The sequence below is a fragment of the Apteryx rowi genome, unplaced genomic scaffold, assembly GCF_003343035.1.
Source record: "Apteryx rowi isolate R43461 unplaced genomic scaffold, aptRow1 scaffold_47, whole genome shotgun sequence".
In the NCBI taxonomy this organism is placed as follows: domain Eukaryota; kingdom Metazoa; phylum Chordata; class Aves; order Apterygiformes; family Apterygidae; genus Apteryx; species Apteryx rowi.
In genome coordinates, this window is record NW_020450727.1 from 1,981,802 (window position 1) to 2,001,953 (window position 20,152).

The window sequence follows — 20,152 nt, forward strand, 5'->3', positions numbered from 1 at the left end:
GCAGAGGCGCTGCGGGGGGGTCTTAAGGGGATGGCGAGCTGGGGGCTGCTAGAGCGATGGAGGGGCTCCCGAGGGGCTCCCGGGGGGCTGGAGGGCCGCTAGGGGGCTGGGAGGGGGGGCTGCCCAGCCTGCTCCAGCCTGCCCCAGCCTCCCGCACCGGGCTTGCTCCCTGCCTGGCCGACGGCATCGCCGGGCTGTGCCAGGGCCTCCCCTGGGTGCAAAGGGAAAGGGTTTGGCTCTGCCAGCTCAGGACCGGCAGTGACAGGAGTCAGCACCCCCCCCAAAACCACCGTCCCCCCTCCATAGTCAAGCAGGGCACCTGGGGGATGCAGAGGGTGCCTCTCTCTGAGTGGCAGGACCTTTCCTGGCCCTGCCCTGGCTCTGTTTTCTACCTTCCTTCATCCACATTTGGCTCTTGTGGCATCTAGCCCCCAGGAGCTAGAACTGGGGCAGTGGCAGGGAGGGGACAGCTTGGGAACAGGTCCTGACCCCTTATGCACACAAACAACCTGGCCTGCCCAGGGTTTATCCATGACCCAGACCTCCAAAGCCAGGTCCATGCAGCCAGGAGCATGAGAGCTGCCCGCTGTGGGGAAACTGAGGCAGACACCGGGGAAGGAGCTCCTGAAGGCCAGAGCTGGGACGGAGCCAGAAAACGGGTTCCCAGCCCCTGGTTCAACCCCTGTGCTCTCACGTCTCACAGAGGTGTTCAGAGTCACCCCAGCACAAGGGCCACAGTCCAGGGTGGCTCAGGGAGGGAGCTGGGGTGACCCAGAGGTCCAGGTGACCTGCCTGAGCTGAACCCTCCTGCTGGCAGCCCAGGGCTTGAGACACGCGCCAGTGTTGCTAAGGGCCCCGCTCACACAGCCTAGCAAACAGGCTCCCCCACCTCCCAGCAAACAGGCCCYGCGTCCCCAGTGCTCCCCTGCTGCAGGGCCCTCCTGTACCCATGCATGTCCTCCCTGTCCCAGGCACACCTGCGCAAACACATCGAGACACGTGTGAGCAAACATGCTCGTGCAGACACACATGGGGACAGGGTCACCTGCGAACGCACAGTGACAATTTGCAGTGTATTCGTAGACATGCACGCAGGCACACAGGCAAACTTGCTCCCCCGCATGCGAGAGGCTCGCACACACCAATACAGGGGTGCACGCAAACTCGCCTGCACACACAGCGTTGCGAACACGTGTAGGCACGTTACCTTCACACACACACGCACCAAGCTGCCTGCATGCACAGATGCCTCCGCACGCAGCCGCCCAGCCCTGCTCGCACGCACTGCCGTGTTCGCACACGCGTGCGCGTGGCTGGGAGTTCCCGGGAGCCCCGCGTGCCTCCCCTCTCCAAGCGCTGCTCTGGGCAAGCCAGGAGGGAATTTCCAGCTGTAAAGCTGCAGCTGACAGATTTAGAGGCTCCCGCCCTGGCGCTCRCCGGGCCAAGTTAATCGTTCACCAGCACCCTGCTTGCCCTGCCTTGCCCCGCTCGCTGGCAGAGGCGGGCGAGCTGGGACCCCCAGGGGCTCTGCCTCTCGCCCGGGGAGCAGGCAGCCGTGGGCATCGCCTCCGCCCYGCTGCGTGGCACCCCTCATCGTGGCGGCATGGGCAGCGCCGTGAGCTTCACCCTGGCCTCGTGGGTTTCGTCGCTGCTGCGAGCCTCGTGTTTGCCCGGGGGGGCACGGGCTGATCAGGTTACGGAGACATGCCTGGCGTGGTGCCGGCCAGGTGAGGCTGCACACGGCCCACGGCATGCCAAGCGAATGCCTCGCATGCCACCAACCCAGGCAGTGCCAGCGCCGCACAGCGCTCCTCCATGCCCAGCCCCGGGGCAGGAACTGCAACGAAAGTGGCTGAAGATGGAGAGGAAAAAAATACAGGAGATCTTCGAGAGGTGGCCAGCAATACCTCCTGCACGGAGGCGTGTGGAGGGGACCACGGACTGCAGGAGGTTGTTCATCACAGGTATCCCAGGTCAGGTGAAGCGGGGACACAAACTGGCATCTCTGAGCAAGGGTGACCATGKATGCAGGGAGGAGAGCACCAGCCCGGCAAGGGGGCTGCGGAGCGGGGCAGGAGAGCACCTGGCTTCATCCAGCACACTCCTGGGCCACGCTGGGTCTGAAACCATGGAGAAGAGCAGGCAGTGGATGAGAAACAAGCCTGGCTCTGCCGCACGGCCGGTGCGAGCAGGAGGCTGGAGAGAGCTGGACTCGCCGAGGGGGCTGGCTGGCTCTCTGGGCTCTGCCCTTGCCAGTACGGCAGTCAGCGCTTCCCAGCCCTCCCCAGCAAGCGCTGCAGGACCGCGGGTTTAAATAGCTTTATTAGTGGAAGCTCTGTCCCCGCAGCCCCCACCGCAGGGGCCGTGGGGATGCCAGGCAGCCCCCAAGTGTCCCCTGGACGACGCAGGAGAGAGCTGGGCTCCCCGCACTGTCCCTGCCACCAGCCCAGCCTGCTCTCCGGGGTGACCTGTCCATGTCCTGGGGCCGCAGCACAGCCCCGGCGCCCCGGCACAGGGCTGGGGGTGGCCCCGAAAGCGTCCCGGCCTGGCCCYGGGCATGCCGGGGAGGCAGCGGCGCGGCCGGGGCTGTCAGACGCAGAGGCTGAGCTCCTGGCGGACGGAGCACTTGCGGCACTGCACCACGCAGCACCAGTGGAAGCGGCAGAGGCAGTTCTCCTCCAGCACCACGGTCTCGTCCCGGTGCCCTCGCCCGCAGCACAGCAGGTCGCAGCCGCTGGTGTCCATGGCCGTGCTGTTGCAGACGCGGCCCCGGGTGCCCAGCGAGCCCGTCTTGCGGTTGGCCGAGCAGAAGTCGGGTGAGTCGGCCGAGTAGATGAGGTCCTGCTTGTCGGGCGGTTTGATGTTGTCGCCCACGGGGATGAGGGTTTTCCCGTCGTTGCCCCCCATCACCTTGAAGGCGCCGTTGAAGCGCTCCAGCAGGCGGTCCCCCACCTCGCGGAAATGGGGCATCTTCCGCCAGCAGGTCCGCAGGGTGCAGGAGCCCGACAACCCGTGGCATTTGCACTCTGTCCTCATGTAGCTCCGCACCGCCTGGGGAGACATGGGGACGCTCAGCTCGGGATGTCCCCTCTGTGCACCTCCTGGGCACCCGCATCCCCTGCCCGGCACCCCCCATCCAAACACCCCTGGCTCTTGGGTGCTGCCCTGGCCCAGGGGAGGGTGCAGGGGGGAGAGGGATTTTCCAAAGTGCCTGCTTAAATATATTGCTCCATATTTCCTCCAGAAAGCTGGCAGGGGACCCACCGTGGGTGCCTGTGCAGTGCGTGGGAAGGGAGAGCTGCTTTGTGGGGGAGATATACGATGAGGGTCGAGCTGGGTGGGGAGCGTGGGGGGCGATGGGGGGATCCCATTCCAGCCGCTCCGTCCGCAGAGGAGGGCAGGGAGCGGAGGGGTCCTTACCAAGCGCCCRGCTTCATTGTTGTGCAGGTCGATGAGGGCCCGGATGTCGTTTTTGCCTTTCTTGCTCTTGGCATCCATGAATTGCTGGGACTTCTCGTAGCCGAACTGCACGTCGTCCCCACAGCCCCCCCACTCCCAGGCCGTGCCCTCGGCGCCTGGGCCAGCCGTGGGCGAGGGGGGAGCCCGGCTCCGCGTCAGCTCGCAGCCGCACTGCAGCAGCTCGCCCATGCTGCAGGCCTGCGTGATGGCGTGGCTCACCCCGGCCGCCGTGATGGCGTACACGAAGGCTGTCTCCCGGATATCTGCAGGGGAACAACCAGGTCCAGGATGCGGGGTCAGCTCTGGCAAAGACCCTGCAARCAAAGCAACCCCCCTGCATCTCCCAGGTCCTTGGATCTTCCCTTCTGCCCCTTCCCCTGCGCTAGGAGCTGCTCGCTGGGTGATGCGCCCACCCCAGCACCGGCTGCATGGGACAGGGGCTGCCTCTTGCAAGCAGGTTTGCAGGAAGGCAGGATTTGGGGGGCAGCCGGGCTGATCCTCCACCCATTAGTGGTGTCCTCGGGGCTACCAGTAGGGCAACAAACCTCACGCCTCCCTCTCCAAGGACTGGTGCTGCCCCATAGACAGGAGGGCAGCTTGGGGCACCTGTGGGGTAAGCARGAGGGGTGCTGGGTAACTGCCCCCTCAATGTCCCCCTATATCCCCCAGAGCTGTAAAAATCCCACCCCCAGCTGCAAGCTGGTCCACAGAGAGGAGAAAAGGGCAATGGTACTGGGAGACACCCTGTGGGTGCTGCTTGCCCCTCTGCGGGGTGCCAGTGATGAAGCAGTCCTGCCTGGGCTCCCCCCATACCCCCTTTGCCATGGGGTGATGCCTGCCCCCCTCCCTCCGCCAGCACAGCCTCCACCCTGCAGGATTATTTATTAGTAGTATTTGCTCCTGTCTCTCTCTGCTCCGGGACACAAATTCCAAGCATCCTTCCCCTGCCTGGACCTGCCGTTTGCAGCCGCAGCCAGCGGGGGATTCTGGCAGTGGGAGCGCGGCGCCCTGCTCGGGGGGCTCCTGCGCTCCCCCCGTGCCAGGCGGGCTCCTGCCCAGGGTGGGGACACACAGAGGGTGCCTGTGGCATGGGGACGGAGGGGGACGTGGCAGGGCAGTGGCACGGCCCGTGGAGGGATGGCAGGAGGGGATGGGGGGGCTTTGCAGCCCACATAGGGATGGACAGAGGGGGCTGGGGGGAGATATCCACCCCCAGCTAGACCCCTGGCTTGGCACCGGGATCAGCCGTAGGCCCCAAATGCAGAATCGGATGGGCTGAGCGTCCCCTTCCCGCAGCCCCATGGCAGCTTTTGGGGGCCTCATCCTGCCAGAAGCAGCCCAGCACCCCTGCCATGCGTCCCTGGTCACATCCTAACCCCGCGTGCACCTCTGGGCTTCRGGCAGCCCATGCGGGACCGCAAGGCACGTGCACGCGTGCAAAGAACACGTGCGGTGAACATGTGCAACAAATAGGTTCCTGACCACGTGTCTCCACACACACAGGAGCACGTGTGCACACCTGCACCCCAGGAGCTCTCAAAAGAGGGGTCCTGGGAAGGGGGGCATCCCCAGCTGCTGTCACTCTGCCTCCAGGCGGTGGGACACTGTGGGTCCAGGGACATGTCCCAGCAGTGTGCCGGGGGAGTGCCGTGCCAGGCGTGATGGGGATGATGGGCTGGAGCTGGAAGGATGGGGCCCTGGCATGCAGAAGGGCTGCTGTTTCCCCACCACGTGCCCTGAAACGCACTCTGAGCTGGGGGGCTTCTGGGGAAAGGGGGCTCCTGGCATGCCTGGCATGGGCTCCATGGGTTGCCCACCCGCCTGCCCACGTGGCACTCAACAACCGTTGGTCTGATGGGAACTGGGCACATGGGTGCCATTCCAGCAGGTGCCCTCCTGCCCCCTAAGTCACCAGTCCCGTGTGGGGCCAGCAGGATCCTCCATGGCATCCTGCAGCCGACGGAGCTGCCCGTCCTGCCCAGCTAGCTGGGCTGCTCAGCATAGAGGGTGCTTGGCGGGAACRCCGCTCCTCCGACGGCTCCTCCAGGCATGCGGCTGCCCCCAAGCAAGCATTTACGGGCGCCCTGTGCCTGGCACACATGGGCAGTGGGCAGGGGGGGGAAAGGGGAACGGCTGCGACTGCAGCACCACAGCGCACCATGGGGCCCGTCCAGCGGGACCATGTGGCAAGTGAACCGCGGAGGAGGAAGGCACATCTTGGAGGGGGGTGCATGCCAYGATACGGCACTTTGCAACCAGCTGGGTTGCCCCACGCTCACACGGCAGATGGGACGCGGGGCTGTGAYGTGGGATGGGACCAGCTCCCCATGGGGCACCAGGGAGGCCATGGCTGGAAACCAGGGCTAGCTGCAGCATCTTTGCTTGGAAAGAGGAGGCTGCTGAACAGGAGATGCCAGGGCTGCTGGGAAGCCCGGGATGGCTTGTGCAGAGCTAAAGCAAGGCTGGTGCCTGCCTGCAGAGATGCTCTCTGCTTGTTGCCCACGGCCACAGCCCCGAGGAGCTCTGCACCTTCAGCTGGGATTTCCCGCACCCTCAGCCTCTCCTCTCTCCTGCAAGAGGGCCAGKGACTCCCAGACTCACCACTGTCCCCAGGACACTGCTCATATCCACGACCCCAGCAATGCTGCTCGGTCAAAAGAGCCTGGCAGCTCCTTCAGCATCCCCATGCCGGATGTGTCTGTGACTCTTCCAACCCGAGCTTCCCTCCGGGTACCAGACAGTTCATCTGCCAGCATCACCCACTCGCCATCTGGTCTGGCTTTGGCAGCCTAGCACATCCCGCTTCCAGCCTGGAGCCCTTCCTGGCACAGATCCTGCCTGCCTCACTGCCAGGACGGCGTTCAAACAGGTTACTCCGGAGGCAGGACTGTCCCCCGGGTGTCCCTGGCTCTCTGCCCCAGGACTGAATACGTCTCTCCAGATCAGGGGGAACCCACAGCTGCAAATCAGCACCACCACCGCCCCGAGACGGGCCAGTTTCCTGGGGACAGGGGAGTGCCGTGGTCGCGTGCCCCTGCGCATGGGACAGCGGTGGGTGGCCCCCTCGAGCTCTCCGCTCTCCCCTGCCTCGGCGTGTTCGGCGCTGCCAGGGCCCAGGTGTGGCACGCTGCTCCCTCCCCGCTGGCGGGCGGCTCTTGGAGCAGATTCCCGGCTCGACAAAAATGAGAAGCATCTCTGTGCCGCGGGGAGAGTTTCCTGGGGAGCTGCATCTTGCCCCTGCTCTGCCCCCCGCTGGTGCCTGCAGCCGGGGGGTGCCCAGGGCGCTCTGCCCTTGCCAGCGCCTCCGAGGGAGGAAGCCTCCCGCCGGCGGGACACAGCCACCCCGAGCTCCTTGCAAGGCCCAAGGGCTTACCCACTCTGCCTTCGCCTGGCGGACGCACCCAGGCCCAGCGCGGCCAGCTGGGAGAGGTGCTGGCAGAGCAGGCAAGTGGCCCCACCAGCTCTCCGAGCACAGGCAAGGAGCTTTGGGCATCCCCGTGGATTTGCCTAGGGCCAGCCTGTCCCTCCCTGACAGCCAGCCCCTTTCCCTTGGGCACGGGAAGGGCACGCAGGGGTGACGTCTGGGTGCCCACCTCGAGGGCTCAGGGACCACGGGTGAGCTCTCCTCCCCATTGCTCCCTCCAGGGCCAGCACAGAGGGGATTTGCAGAGCACCTGTGGGGCGAGGGGCAGCTCCCAGTGCCTGCACTCTGCCTCCCACCCAGACCCCTTCCCCCAGCGCGCAGCGGGGTCCCCGGGGAGCAGTAAATCACTGCCAGAYGAGGGTGCATTCTTGGGCTTTGTGAAGCCCCGCGCTGTCTGGGAGCATCGGTAATTGCTTCATTACAACACGGGGAGACATGTCCCGGCAGTAAAACCTCAGCATGACTGCGCTGTGGAGCACTAAGCAATCCCCTCTACACACATACACACACACACACACACACACTCCCGAGGGGCTGAGCTGCCATCCAGCTCCCTGCCACGGATGTGCACGCACACACACATACACGCACACACCTGCACACCCAAGCGTGGACGCACGGCCACACACCAGGCATCGCACCCGCGCTCCCGCTGCAAACCCGGCCCAGTGCAGCTTGCAGGCACACACACACACACACACACACACGCGCGCGCGCGCGCGTGCGCACAGACAGATGCACGCCAGGGCTCTGCTCCAGGTGTCCCGGGGGGGTTGCGGCCTCGTGGCCGGAGGCTGCGGTTTGCTTTTCAGGAGCTGTGAGGTTGGGGAAGCGGCGGGGCCGGGGCAGTGGCCTTACCCTGCTGCAGGATCTTGCCGAAGTACTTGCTGTGGCTGGTGCAGTTCCAGCGGCGGAAGCGGAACTGGTACTGGCACTCCCGCACGCCCAGCTTGGTGCCCTTGGCCACCTCCTGCACGATCTCCGGCTCCAGCTGGCACAGCTCTGCCTGCTTCCCTGCCAGCCGCTTCGTCTTGCGGCAGATGCTGTTGGGGTCCATGACCAGGGGGCTGCCCACTGCCCTGCAGGAGGGACAGCGAGCAGAGCAAAAGCAGCGCCGGGGCCGGGCCAGGCGCCCTGGCTTGCGCTGGGGGCACCCCGGGACAGAGGGGACCGCAGGGCAGCGCTGAGCGTGGGCGCTGAGGAGCCGGGGCGGGTGTGCGGGGAGGGCAGCACAGGCGGTGTGGGTGGCACCTGGGTGCCAGCACCCATGGGGACACCATGCCCTGCCCAGCCAGGTGGGGAGCGGGGGAGACACCCCACTACGGGGGCAGGGGCCGGGCAGGCTGGAGGACGGCGCTGGCCCTGCTCCCAGCGCGTTCCCCTCTGGGGACATCCCGGGGGGTGACGGAGGTGCCCCCGTGGGAGGCGGGCCGTGCAGGGGCAGCGGTGACCGATACGGGGGTCCGCTCCTGCTCCCGGCGCCCCGCGGGCACGGTGCCACGGCACAGGGCAGAGCCCGGCCGCGGGCCGCATTCCTGCACCGTCTCCCCCCACGCCGGGGGCACCGCGCTGCTTTTCCCCGTGGGAGCCGAGCCGAGTGACCTTGCCGGAGATAAAGCCCCTTGGCTGGGGGCCAGGTCCCTCCCCAGCTCCCAYGCTCGCCTCCCCCTGCCCAGGCACCGGCCTCGGGGGACGGCGCCGCGGGCTGCCGCGTGCGCAGAGGGAGGGCCACGCGCGGCGTCGCCAGCCCTGCCGATGCCGGCGCGGGAGGGCAAGCCTCAGCCTGGGCCCGCGCCCGAGGCAGCGCCTCGCCAGCACAGCTGCAGCGAGGTGCCTGGCTCTCTGGGCCAGGAGGCAAAGCCCGAGCACGACGGCGCGCTCCCTGGCACGCCGCTGGCTGCAGAAACTCCCCGCTTTCCCCGCTCATTCAGCCCCGAGGGCCCTCTGAAGCGTGGCTCATCCCAGCTGCGCAGCCGCCGGAGCCGGCGCGAGGCCCCGTGGCGGGCAGGCGACGGCCCCGCTCAGCCGCCGGGCACCGCGAGAGCCGCGGAGGGAGAGGGCGGGCGCGCCGCGTGCCACGTGCCTCCTGCCCACGCCACCCGTCCTGCAGCTCAGAGACGCTTTCAGCCGGCACACGACCGCGGACAACCCGAATTTAGCGTGGCCCCCAGGGCTACAAGAAGGCTGGAGCCCAGCTTGGACCCTGCAGGACTTTTGAGGGTCTTTTGCCCTGCAAACCGGAGCCCCTTTGCCCAGAGATGCTGCAAACCCCCAGCCTCTCCATGCCCTGCCACAGGGCACCGTCGCGTTCCCGGCCTCTCAGAGCACCGCATGCTTTGCTGAGGATGTGGGATGCCAGGATCACCGGGGCTGGGACAGCAGAGCCAGAGCTGCCTCGTCTCCGGCACCGAGCGGATCTCACACACCGGCCCTGCCGCAGCCTCTCTCCCCTCCCGGGAGCAGAGGCTCCTGGCCATGTCTCCCAAGGGTCCCCCAGGGACAGGCGCCTGAGCTGCTCGCAGCGGACGAGCGCAGGGCGCTTCGCAGCTTCCAAACCCCGACAAGCCTTTATAGCCTGGCCAAGCCCCAAAGGCTCGAAAATCACAAGATGAATCTCTGTGTTTAAACATCTTCTGAGTTTCTTTTTTCTCTTTCGCAGCTGGGGGGGGCTGCAGTTTTCTGGCTGTGTTTGGGACACAAGCCTCTAGGGCTTTGCTTGCAAACCCACCCAGCATGCAGCCCCCTCCCAGCTCAAGGACCTGCCAGGGGCCCCCTGCCCCACGTCAGGCTCCCGAGCCTGAACTGAGCAAACCCATCCCTCGCTCCCCTGCACCAGGAGCCATCCCTCGGCATCCAAGCCAGGGAAAGCAGAGTCAGGGCCAGGCTGAGCTTTGTGCAGCTCCCATCTCCTCCCCGGGGCAGCTGATGGAGCATCACGGCCTTCCCCACCAGCACAGACCCCACACTAGCCTACAGGGCCCCTCCTGCAAGATGTGGGGCTGATGGAGAGTGCGGGACTGCCTGGGGGCCGGGCCGTATCCAGCAGTCGCACGGGGAAGGCACGGCTGGCTGGGGCACGCTGCCACCAAGCCTTGTCACTGCATGTGCAGCCGCTCTGAGCCTCTCACAGCGACGGCAGCCAGGGGACACGGGACAAGCAGCAACAGGGTGTTGGGATGGGGAGATCCCGCTCGGACGCTGCCTGCCCGGCAGCCCGGCAAGCAGCTGCTGGACCCGTCTGCGAGCGGGGCTGGATTTGGGAAGGACCCATCTGCAAGGAGAGCCCTGATGAGAGCTAAAGCGTTAAACGGCTCAGTCAAGAGATGCGGCCCGGAAAGGTGACCTCCAGCGGGGAAACGGAGGCGAGCGCACATGGCTGCAGGGGAGCGCCCGCCTCCCTTGCTCCCCGCAGCTCCGTTTCCCTGTGCCCGGGATGCGCAGCGCCGCACGCCGCACAGCAGCCCTGCGGACGGAGGCGCAGCTGGGGCAGCGTCCTCGGACGCCGTCGCCCTCCCCTCTGCCAGCAGCGCCAGCCCCTCGCTCTCCTGACCACGCCACGGCGGTCCCTCTCCCACCCCAGCAGGCCGCGGGGTGCGAGCACACGGAGTGCCCCCCAGCTCCAGCACCCCTCCGCGCTGCGGGGCCGCGCTGAGAAATAGCCCAGCCGCCGGCCCAAGAGTCCTGCAGGTGGGGAAACTGAGGCCCGTGGGGAAAGCCGGCAGCAAGCCTGCCCCACGCCGCGACGCTCGCGTCGGCATTCGAACCCGCGCCGCCAGCCTTAGCAGCGACCCTGAGCCCGGCCGCCCCTCCGCGGGGACGCACCCCCGCCGCGGTGCACCCGGCCAGCGCTGGCCAGGGGGTCTGCCCGGGCCGCGCGCTCCCGAGGTCGGCCGCGGCGAGGTTTGGCCGCCTGATCCGGTGGGATAGGGGAGAAGGGGAGCCGAGATGGGACTTTTCATTAAAAGAAGACTCTTTGTACTCTTATAAAAATGAGGAGTGAGCCCTCGGGCCGTCAGATCAAATGCTGAACTGCGGCTCACCCCAGCCCGCCGGATCAGACGGGCCGGCAGGATGGAAGAGCTCAGCCCCGGAGGGCCCGGGGGCTCGCGGGCGGCTCGCCGGCACCGCGTGGTCCCCACCCACGGCCCGGGCTGCGCGGGGAGCCCGCCGGCCTCGCTGGCGAGGCGCGGGGAGGGCTGCCTAAGTCCGGCGCAATATTAATTTCCGCTGGGCTCTGCTTTCTCGCGCGGGGAGGCTGCCGGGAGCCCGCGAGCTGTTTTGCTTTGTAGGGTTGGGGGGGGGGGGGGCCAAGGGCAAGAAAAATGCTGCCAAACTGCTACTGCTTTGGCAAGGGCTCCGGCGCGGGGCCCAGATCTGCCTGAGCTTGTCCTGCTCCAAGGCCTCCCGCATCTACAATTAAGGTGCCCCACCTCTGCCGCTGGGCTCTCCTCCCCCTGCCCTGCTCGGGGAGCCGGGTCGCCAGCGCGGCCCCCCAGCCCGCCCGGGTGCCTGGCCACAGCACCTCTGCCCCCAGCCGCCATCGCCCCTGAGGCCCCTCGCAGCAGCCCTCCGGCCTCCCCCGGGCTGCCAGGCTCTCCAAAACGGGGCTGCCGCGGGCGCACGGGCGGGCGCAGCCTGCTGGGTCGCTGCCCCATCTCCCTCTCCCCAAAAGGAGCTGGGACGATGAGCCCCACTTTCCACAGTGATTCGCAGGACCTGGCACTGAACCACCCCCACCCTGCCTGTTTCCCTTTGCAGGGAAAAACCATTGCCAAAAGGGGAAACTGAGGCACAGAAGAGGGCCTGGACTGGCCCTAAGGGCTGCTCAGGGAATGACAGGACCAGGAACACAAGCTGTGGCCCCGCCAACCCTCTGTCCRCAGCCCTTTGGCTCCTGGAGCCGCAGCCTGACCCCGGCCCCGATGACATACRGGAAAGAAGACTCGCTCCCGTTTCTGATGCAATCCCTGCGCTCTGGACATGGTCTCTGCTGCGACAGAGCCAGGGGCTCATAAGACACATAATCGCAGGCTTTTCCGGCTCAGCTCAGGGTCACGGAGCCTCCAGTAGGTCCCAGCCTAGTCCCCAGTCGAAATCATAGACCAAGGAGTCTGGCACAAATCCCCATCTTCCCTTCGGACACCACGGATGGTGTGGAGCAGGGTTTCTTTTGGCTGCTGTCAGCAGTCCTGGTGCAAGGGGAGCAGCTGGGGTCCCAGCCTGTAGGGAGCAGCCGGGTAGGCTGGCAGAGCCATGCAGCAAGGAAGAGGATGGTTGGCCTTCCCAAATGCCACGTGCACCTTAAGCAAGGCCAGGAAAACAGATCTGCATGGAATGGGCCATGCAGGAGAGAGAGGTAGCCCAAGAGAAAAGTGGCAGGTCCACCACAAGCCACAGCCTCTGGCTCCCAGAGTGTGCTAAATCCTCCCAAAAGGAAGAAACGGCTGGGTGGAGGCTGCCCATATACCTGTGCTTGGGCTCCTGGCAGCAGAGATGCTAAGGTGCAATTTAACTATGTGCTCTGCTTCCCTTCTCCCCGCTCCTTCCTCCAAAGCCCATGTTCCCTGTGCCACCATCCTTGCAGCAGGGCGGGATGAGGAGCAGCAACAGCTCAGCCCACACGAACGGACGGGACATCTCTCTCCCACTCGCCCTGCTGCCAGCTTGTGGGGACGGCCCCCAAAGCAGCAACCTCTCTTAGCAAAGAGGTTGCTGTCAGGGTTTTGAGTTTTAGAAGGCAGGACAACATGTTCTTCCTGTACCTTGCTTGGAAAAATGCCTCCTTTGCTGCTGMTGATGTTTCTCCTGAAACTTCTGAGCAAGCAGCCCTGGAGGATGGAGCGGCAGCCATCCCATGGTGGCCAGGAGCTGAGCTGTGGCCTGGGGACATCTCTGCAGGTGTGCTCCAGAGGAGKAGAGATGTGAGCTAAGTCAGAGGGTGTCTCAGTCCCGACAGGCAACGAGGCCCCTGGCAGAGGTGGGGCAGGAGAGGCGGTGGGAAGAGGCCTGGATGCAAGGAGGAAAGGAATGCAAGGGAGAGGGGGAGTAGCCAGAGGGATGCTCTCTGCCCATCACCGCGCTCCCAGGCCTGCCGTCTGCCTGCAGCCGGAGCTGCCCAAAGAAGGGTTTTGGTTGTGCAGCACCAGCTCCCTGTGGGATCGGCTGCAGCTGCGCCTGCTGTGTGCTGCTGCCGGGACTTTCCTGCATGGCGGGCGAACCCCGCTCACCTCCCAGCTGGGCTCCACGCAAGCCTCCGGGTGCCTTCACGATGGGGATGCAGGGCTCCAAGGTGCACAGCCACCCATCCTGAGACCAGAGGCACTTCTGCACCCTCATTCAGAGAGGTGAGAGCCACAGGACATGGGCCCCGGAGACACAAGACCCCAGGGAGACATCGCAGCACCTCCTGGCAGCCCAAMACAGCTGGGGTGTGGGTAACCCCGCAATCCCCATCCACGCTGCCCCGCAGCCAGGCACGTGCTCAGGCTGCCCACAAGCCGCAAACCCKGTGACATCCCTGTGAGAAAGTGGAACCCCGGAGCCGGGGTGCCAAGCGCTGCCTCCTTCTCCCTGTGCCTGCAGACATGGCCGTCTCTGCCCACGATGTGCAAATGGGGCAAGGCGGAGGGCATGACGTTTTGCCAGTCCAAGCCCTGGCAGAGCGCAGCTCCCCTTCAGCCCCTGCAGGCGCGCGGCGGGTACCCGGGCCCTCACCCGGGGAGGTGCGTGYGCACCGCTGGAGGGGCGTTGCTAACCGGGGCAGCCGGCTGTTGAAAGCAGAGCAGGAACGCAGGGGAGTGAATAAGCAGCAAGCCACAGGCCTGGGGGGCATGGCCACGGCTCGGCTGCCAGCAGCACCTGGGACATGGAGGGAGCTGCAAGTCCCCATGGGGCTGGGCAGAGCAGGGGCACCCCACTCCCTGCCCTCCTCAGAGGACCAGGGGCATATGGCAAGAAAGGGACACAAATTTACTGAAAGCTGCCCAAAGGAAAGAGGCTTTTGCATGGCRTGGCATCAACTCATAGAGCTGCCTGCTGCAGGGTGATGCTGAGACTGAGCTGCCCCAGTGCGGCAGTCCCAAAGCGGTGGCCAAGCCCTGAAAACCCTGGGATAAGAGGAAAGGAGTTTAACCGGGTTGTCTGCCACTAGTGGACGCTGTGTCCTTCTTTCGGTCGCTGGGAGAGCCTGGAGTTGGGGTGGCGCAAAGACTGGTCCATGTATTGCTAAGCACAGTTGCCACATATGGCTGTAGGACCCTGAGTGCCCATAAGCCCACCTGAGCAAATACTGGGGTGCTCTGGCCAGCACCTGGCACCCTCCTGCATGGGAAGGAGGCCTGGGAGGGCATCTGGAGGGGTCAAGCCCCAGATGCAGAGCCTGACTGAACCCTCGAGCTTGGTGCATGCACAGGGCACGCCTGGGCACCCTGTGGGGTCACCATAGGAGAGTCGGGGAAACTGGGAGCAGGGACAAGGGATGGCATGAGGGAGGAACACACAGGGGTGTTTTGGCTGAGACAGAGGGAGAGGGAGAGCCAGGCCCTTCCCAAAGACGAGCACCAAATAGGCAGCATCTGGAAACCCTCCTGAACTGGCTGGGAATTGGCCTCCCGAAATCCTCCCATGGCCATTTTGGCTGGAGATGAGGGAAACGTTTCCAGCCTGAGCAGGGGACCCTCTGATGCCTGCCTGGCAGGGGTGGGAGTCAGGGTTTGCAAGGCCAGGGGCACGAGCTCTGCAAGGTGCTCTCCTGCCTGCCACAGCTCACAGCCCATCCCACTGCTCCACACTGGGGCAGCGGGGGTGAGGGCATGCCCGGGACGACGGGGCGGTCCCAGCCCGCCGGGCACCGGTGGAGGTGGAGGGCCGTGGGCTGCAGGTGTGGGTCAGCGGAAGGCTGGCGCAAGCCTGGCGGGTGACTCACGACGCTCGCCCCAAAGGCATGCCAGGCAGGGCTTTACAGCCCAGCAGCCTGTCCCTACAGGCTCGGCGGCGGGCTGCGGTCGCTGGCGGGTGTTGATCAGACTGGGAGTCCACTGGCGCGTGAAACCTGCGCCAGGGTGTGCTGGGCTAGCCAGAGCGCAGCTGCAGGGTGGTCGGGGCTGGGAGCCTCTTTGCTCTCCCAAGCAGCAGCRCAGCCGGCTCCCTGGTGAGGGAGGGCCCATGGATGCCAGCAGCCAGGTCCTTCCTGACACCTGCCTGCTGGATGGAGACGAGGCCGAGGTGAACGAGTGCTGGAAGAGCAGGGGCTCAGTCTGGGGTGCTGTGGACACAGGTGGGAGTGCAGTGTAGGTCAGAGATACTGGGGGATGCACATCACTTGCATGCATATGTGGGAAGGGAACATGGGGAAGGTGCCCCGGCAGGGCTCCATCCCTCTAGCCCACATCGGATCCATGGCTGGAGCCGAGCACGTCTCCCCGCTTCTTCCTTGCTCTAACACCGGAGCTCTTTCTTCCACCTCCTGACCACCGCGGCACTCAGTCGTGCACGGCAGCGTTGTGGAGAGCTGATGGGCGTTCGGGCAATGGCGGAAGCCCAGCTTTGCTTTCTCCCTTCCCTCTTGGCACCCCACATTCCTGCAAGAGCTTCCCTCCAGGCTTGCAGCTCCTGGACAGAGTCGGGGGATTGAGTGTGGTGTGACCCACTGGCCATGGCAGTGGGGCCACTGGGCCCGCACGTCTGTGCTGGCAGCGTGTGGGCACGGCAGCACGTGGGACGGATGGTGAGTGTGGTGGGGACATGCCAGCAGCAACAAGTGTGTGCACAGCAGGGGCCAGGTTCCTGTGCCAGCCACGCRTGACTCCATGCCTGTGCGGGCCAAGCGACCCCAAACACAAACCATCTCAGGTGAAACCCTGCTGAAGTCCTGCCCTGGACCAACTTCTTTTTCCTTAGGGCTCCTGAAACGCTGGRTTTGCCAGCCCCATGTCCTTACGCCATCCAGGCTAGATGGGAAGCCCAAAATGGTCCCTACCTGCTCTGCCTGGGGAGGAACCGCCACTGCACGGGGAGCCAGGTGGGAAATGAGAAGAAACAATGAAGGGAGGAGAAAGAAGCAGATCTCTCAGGGACTGTGAAGGCAAGACAGGCCTAATCCCTGCAGTCTGGCGCTAACCAAGGGACCTGTAGCCACGAATGGCACGTGTGTCCCGCCGGTGCTGAGCGTGGCCAGCTTCCCCTCCACCACGGAGCATCCATGTGTCTGCCTGTCCCCATCCTCTGACTTGTCTCAAACACAGGGGCACTGGGGGTATAGGAGGAGGGTAGTGGCATCTTCAGAAACCTGTCTGGGGACTGCTGCAATGAGGATGCTCTTCCTCAGGCTACAACGTCATCAGAGAAGCATGAAGTCACTCCTTTAACATCACACCCAAACCAGAGTTCTTTTTCTCCGTAAATGCAAATCTCTGCCAGGATCCCAACCAGCAGTTATCATCTGTGAGAGGCTAAGCTCTGTTGTCTCCGGCTGGGGACCATGCCCCGCTGGGACCCAGCCCTGCTGTGTGACTGAGCTGGTGGCTGTCACCCAGCCATGCTACTCACAGATCAGTTCCTCTGTCACCATCGTGGGGAAAAACCCTCAAACAGCCCCCTGGGACAGGCAGCCCCGTGGGTCCCCCTCCATTGCACATCCAATGCACCGCAGATGGTGCAGTGGGAGGGGAACACCTTCCTTTCCTGCATTGTCTAAGCACCCMTGTGTGCCCCTGCAGTCTCTTGCAACCCCAGGAGGGTGGATGGAGACACAGAGATGAAGGCATGACACCAAAGTCCCCATGCATAGGTGACAGAGATAGCAAGAAACAGGTCTACCAATGCCACCAGCCCCTGGGGCCCCAGGGAGCCTGGTACAACACATAGCTTCATCCCAAACCACTTCTCAGCAAGAGCAAAGCCAACAGAGCCAGGTGCCACCCAAACTTGGCTGAGGGGCCAGGTACCAGGTGCAGGCATGTGGGAAGATGCCCATCTTGAGATGGCTCAGAGGGCCGGGCACTGCCTGGAGCTCTCTCCCCCGCACAGGAAGAGCTCCCTGGAAATGAGGGATGATCTCAGCCAGGGGCAGAAGATCCTGAGCTCTAAGTAACAGGGGGAACCGACTCATGAATCAGCCGATCACTCTGCACTGGGCTAGAAACAGTGCCCTGTCCTAGGATGCCTGGCATGTCCATTTGGTGGTGCTGGCTGGCCTCATTGTGCATCGCCTCCTCTGGGCTCCCTTGCTCCAGGCTCCAGAGCAAAGGACAGTGCGTGCTGGTGATTCCCCTGCAGCCACTATGCTGCCCAAGTGCATTCAGCCATGCTGTTTGCAGCTGAGTTATTATTCTTAAATTAAAGGTTTCTTTTCTTTTTTAAGCTCTTTTAAAACTTCTTTAAGTTTTTTAAAAAACAAGTTTGACCCCTTGCCCTCCTCTGCCAAATCCTTCTAATCTCCCCAAGCCAGCGATGCCAGTACACGCACGGCAAGGTCACAGCACCAATGTGACCTGTGTTTGACAGTGAGAAGTGGCTCTGAGCACCCAGAGCAGGGGGCAGCGGTGCCCCCAGCACCCTGGCCATGCTGGTCCCATCCACCCGCCCCCACATCAAAGGCAAAGCAAGCTCCCGTTTTATCCCTGCCCGCTCTGGCCATGGGACAGATGGCATCACTGTTCCCAGAGCTGGTCGAGCATGGGGACACACTGGGGTGCAGGGCACGAGCTTGGGGACCGCAGGATTGCCAGGCAATTATGGATGAGGATGGGGCAAMGATAACAGGGGCAGATCAAGAGACAGCCTGAGAATTAGCCAGGGAAAAACACAAGTCTTGTCAATCATCAGGAGGGACCATGCCCCGGGATAGCGCAGGTATCCAGAGGCATGTGGTGGGGAGCAAGGGGACCTTCCACYCAGACCCTGCCCTGGCCAGGGCTTGTGGTACCGTACACATGCTCTCGCTATCCTGTCCTCTGGCAAAATACCAGCGCGAGCCCCTCTCAGACCTGCATTAACCCCTTCCCTGGCAACAAACACATCACTTAGTGCCAGGCCAAATTCCCCGCTGATGTAAAGCCGACTGTAACGGCACTGATTTCTGCCCACCAAGGCCCCCCTTCGCCCCATGCCCCTGAAGCTGGAGCTAGTGAAGGAGATGGAGCCGCAGAATAAATCACTGCCGGGCAGGCGGGGGAACGGGAGGGGAAAGGCTTATGGAGAGCTTTATTTTAGGGGTCAAAAGAGTGTGACAATGTGGAGACGAATAGCCTCAGATAATGAATGATAGCCCGGACAGCACGCCGGGGAGCTGGAATCTAAGCACTTAAAACCGGATAAAGACAGGCTGGGTGAAATTCTTAATAGATTTAAATAGTTCATGTTTCGACAGATACCTGGGCTTTCCAAGGCTGGGTCCCAGCTCTGTGCCTGTAATGAATCCCCCACCCCCTCCGGTATCCTGCAAAGCACCGTTTCTGCCTTTGATGAAGGCACCATTACAAACAGGGGTTTTGTCCCCGCCGCGTCCAGGGGCACYGCTCAGGAGGGGACACCGTGGGGACCCTCAGGCTTTTAATTAAAGTTGACTTACTGGAGAAGTCTGGAGGCTCTGCTCCCCCTCGCTGCCCCACACGTGCACAAACCTCCCGGGCTGCGAGTTTGGGGTGCAGAGACGGAGCCTGCAGCTCTCTCTGCAGGACCTGGGTGCCCCGTACCCCGCCAGAGCCATGCTGAGGACTGCGCTCGGTGCCCAGGTGTGTCTCCCCAAGCCCCCCCAGAGCATTGCCCCCCAGCCGGTCTCCAACGCGCTGAGCTTCCCTGGCCATGCGTGAGCCCTGTTCGGGGCAAACCCTGACAGCATGGGGCAAAGCCTGCCAGCCCCAGCTGGATCTACCCCAGCATGGGGCAGTGGTCCCCACCACAGGGGTATCCGGATATAGGAGACTCGGTTGCCAGGTGGGAAGAGGGGGTCTGTCCCCGGAGCGCGAGGATCCCCGCGTGCCCTCCTCGCACCCAGCCCCAGGATGTCCTACTCACCACCAGAGGCCGATGATGTTGGCGGGGCAGAGGAGGATGAAGAAGAGCCCCAGCTGGGTCCGGGAGGAGGGCAACATCGTGCCAGCGGTGGGGGGCAGGTAAGGGAGCCGAGCCCCCTCCGAGCCCCCTCCTTGCTTCCCCGAGGACAGCGGGGCRGGGGGCTGCTCGCCGGCCGGCGGGCCTGGCCGGTGCCCCCGGCGGTTCGTGCCCGCTGCCTCCCTCCGCCAGGCCGTGGCCGGCGGGCACCCGGGCCGGCTGGGCAGGCACCTCCGGCGGGCGGCTGGAGCGCGGCGCGGAGGCTGCTCCGGAGAAGGAGGAGGAGGGACAGGGCTGCGAAAGCATCTGCCTCCGACAGGGAAACCGGAGCCCGGGGGGACGGACAGGGCGGGCCGGGCGGGGGGACTCCTGGATGCCAAGCGGCAGCTCCGAGCGCGCAGCCGGCGACACGGCGCTGCCGCTGGGCACGGCGTGGGCATGCCGCGGGGCGCGGGCTCCGCACGGGGCGACGGCGGCTGCGGCCCCCTGCGCGGCCCTGCTTCCTGACACCGCGCTTGGCACAGCCCTGCCCGGCTGGGGGTCCCTGGCAGCGCGCCTGGCACAGCCCTGGAGGCCCTTAGCGGGGTCTGCCTGGCGCAGCCCTGTCGTGCCCGGTGTTGGGGTGCTGGCACAGCCCTGGGGTGCCTGGCGGGGTCCTGGCACAGCCTTGCCCAGGCTTGGGGTCCCTGGCGTTGCCCGCCCAGCCCGGCCTTGCCGGTCCCCGTCTCTATCGGGGTCCACCTGGCACAAGCCTGGCTCCGTGGCCGTGGCTGCATGGAGCTTCACACAGCCCCGGGGACCTGGCACAAGCCCAGCCATCCGGCTGGTCCCCACCTGGCTGCTCCCACTTCTCCTCCGCCTCCCCCCCAGAGCAGCCTCTCYGGGCTGGCCGCACATGAGTGGTCAAGCTGGCAAGGCTGGCTGTGCCCAGGGAGCCCAGCTAGCCCAACCTGGCCGAGTAGGCTGCCCTGGGGACCCTGGAGAAGTGACCCCAGCCACCTCCCCCTTCCCCCAAGCATCCCCCCCTCGCAGCTTCACTTGCGCTGCTCTGGGGACATTTTCCTGGGGCAGCAGGAGACACAGGTGGAGAGATGGGAGCAAGCCCCAGGAACAAACAGACAGTGAAAGGAGCAGGAGAGGAGTGTGGGGAGGGCCAGGTTGTTTTTGGTGATCTCATCTCAGGTGCAGCCGGGACCTAGAAGGGATCCCCAGCCCCCA

General features: G+C 64.8%; 1 protein-coding gene across 1 annotated transcript; it reads right to left on the minus strand.

Annotated features, from left to right (window-relative positions):
- Positions 1-2,305: 2,305 nt before the first annotated feature.
- On the minus strand, positions 2,306-18,975 carry WNT6 (Wnt family member 6). Its single transcript, XM_026078057.1, has 4 exons — positions 18,899-18,975; positions 7,742-7,962; positions 3,421-3,722; positions 2,306-3,051 (listed from the first exon to the last, which is right to left on the minus strand). The coding sequence occupies exons 1-4, from the start codon at positions 18,973-18,975 to the stop codon at positions 2,590-2,592; spliced, it is 1,062 nt and encodes a 353-aa protein (XP_025933842.1). The 3' UTR covers positions 2,306-2,589.
- Positions 18,976-20,152: the final 1,177 nt, after the last annotated feature.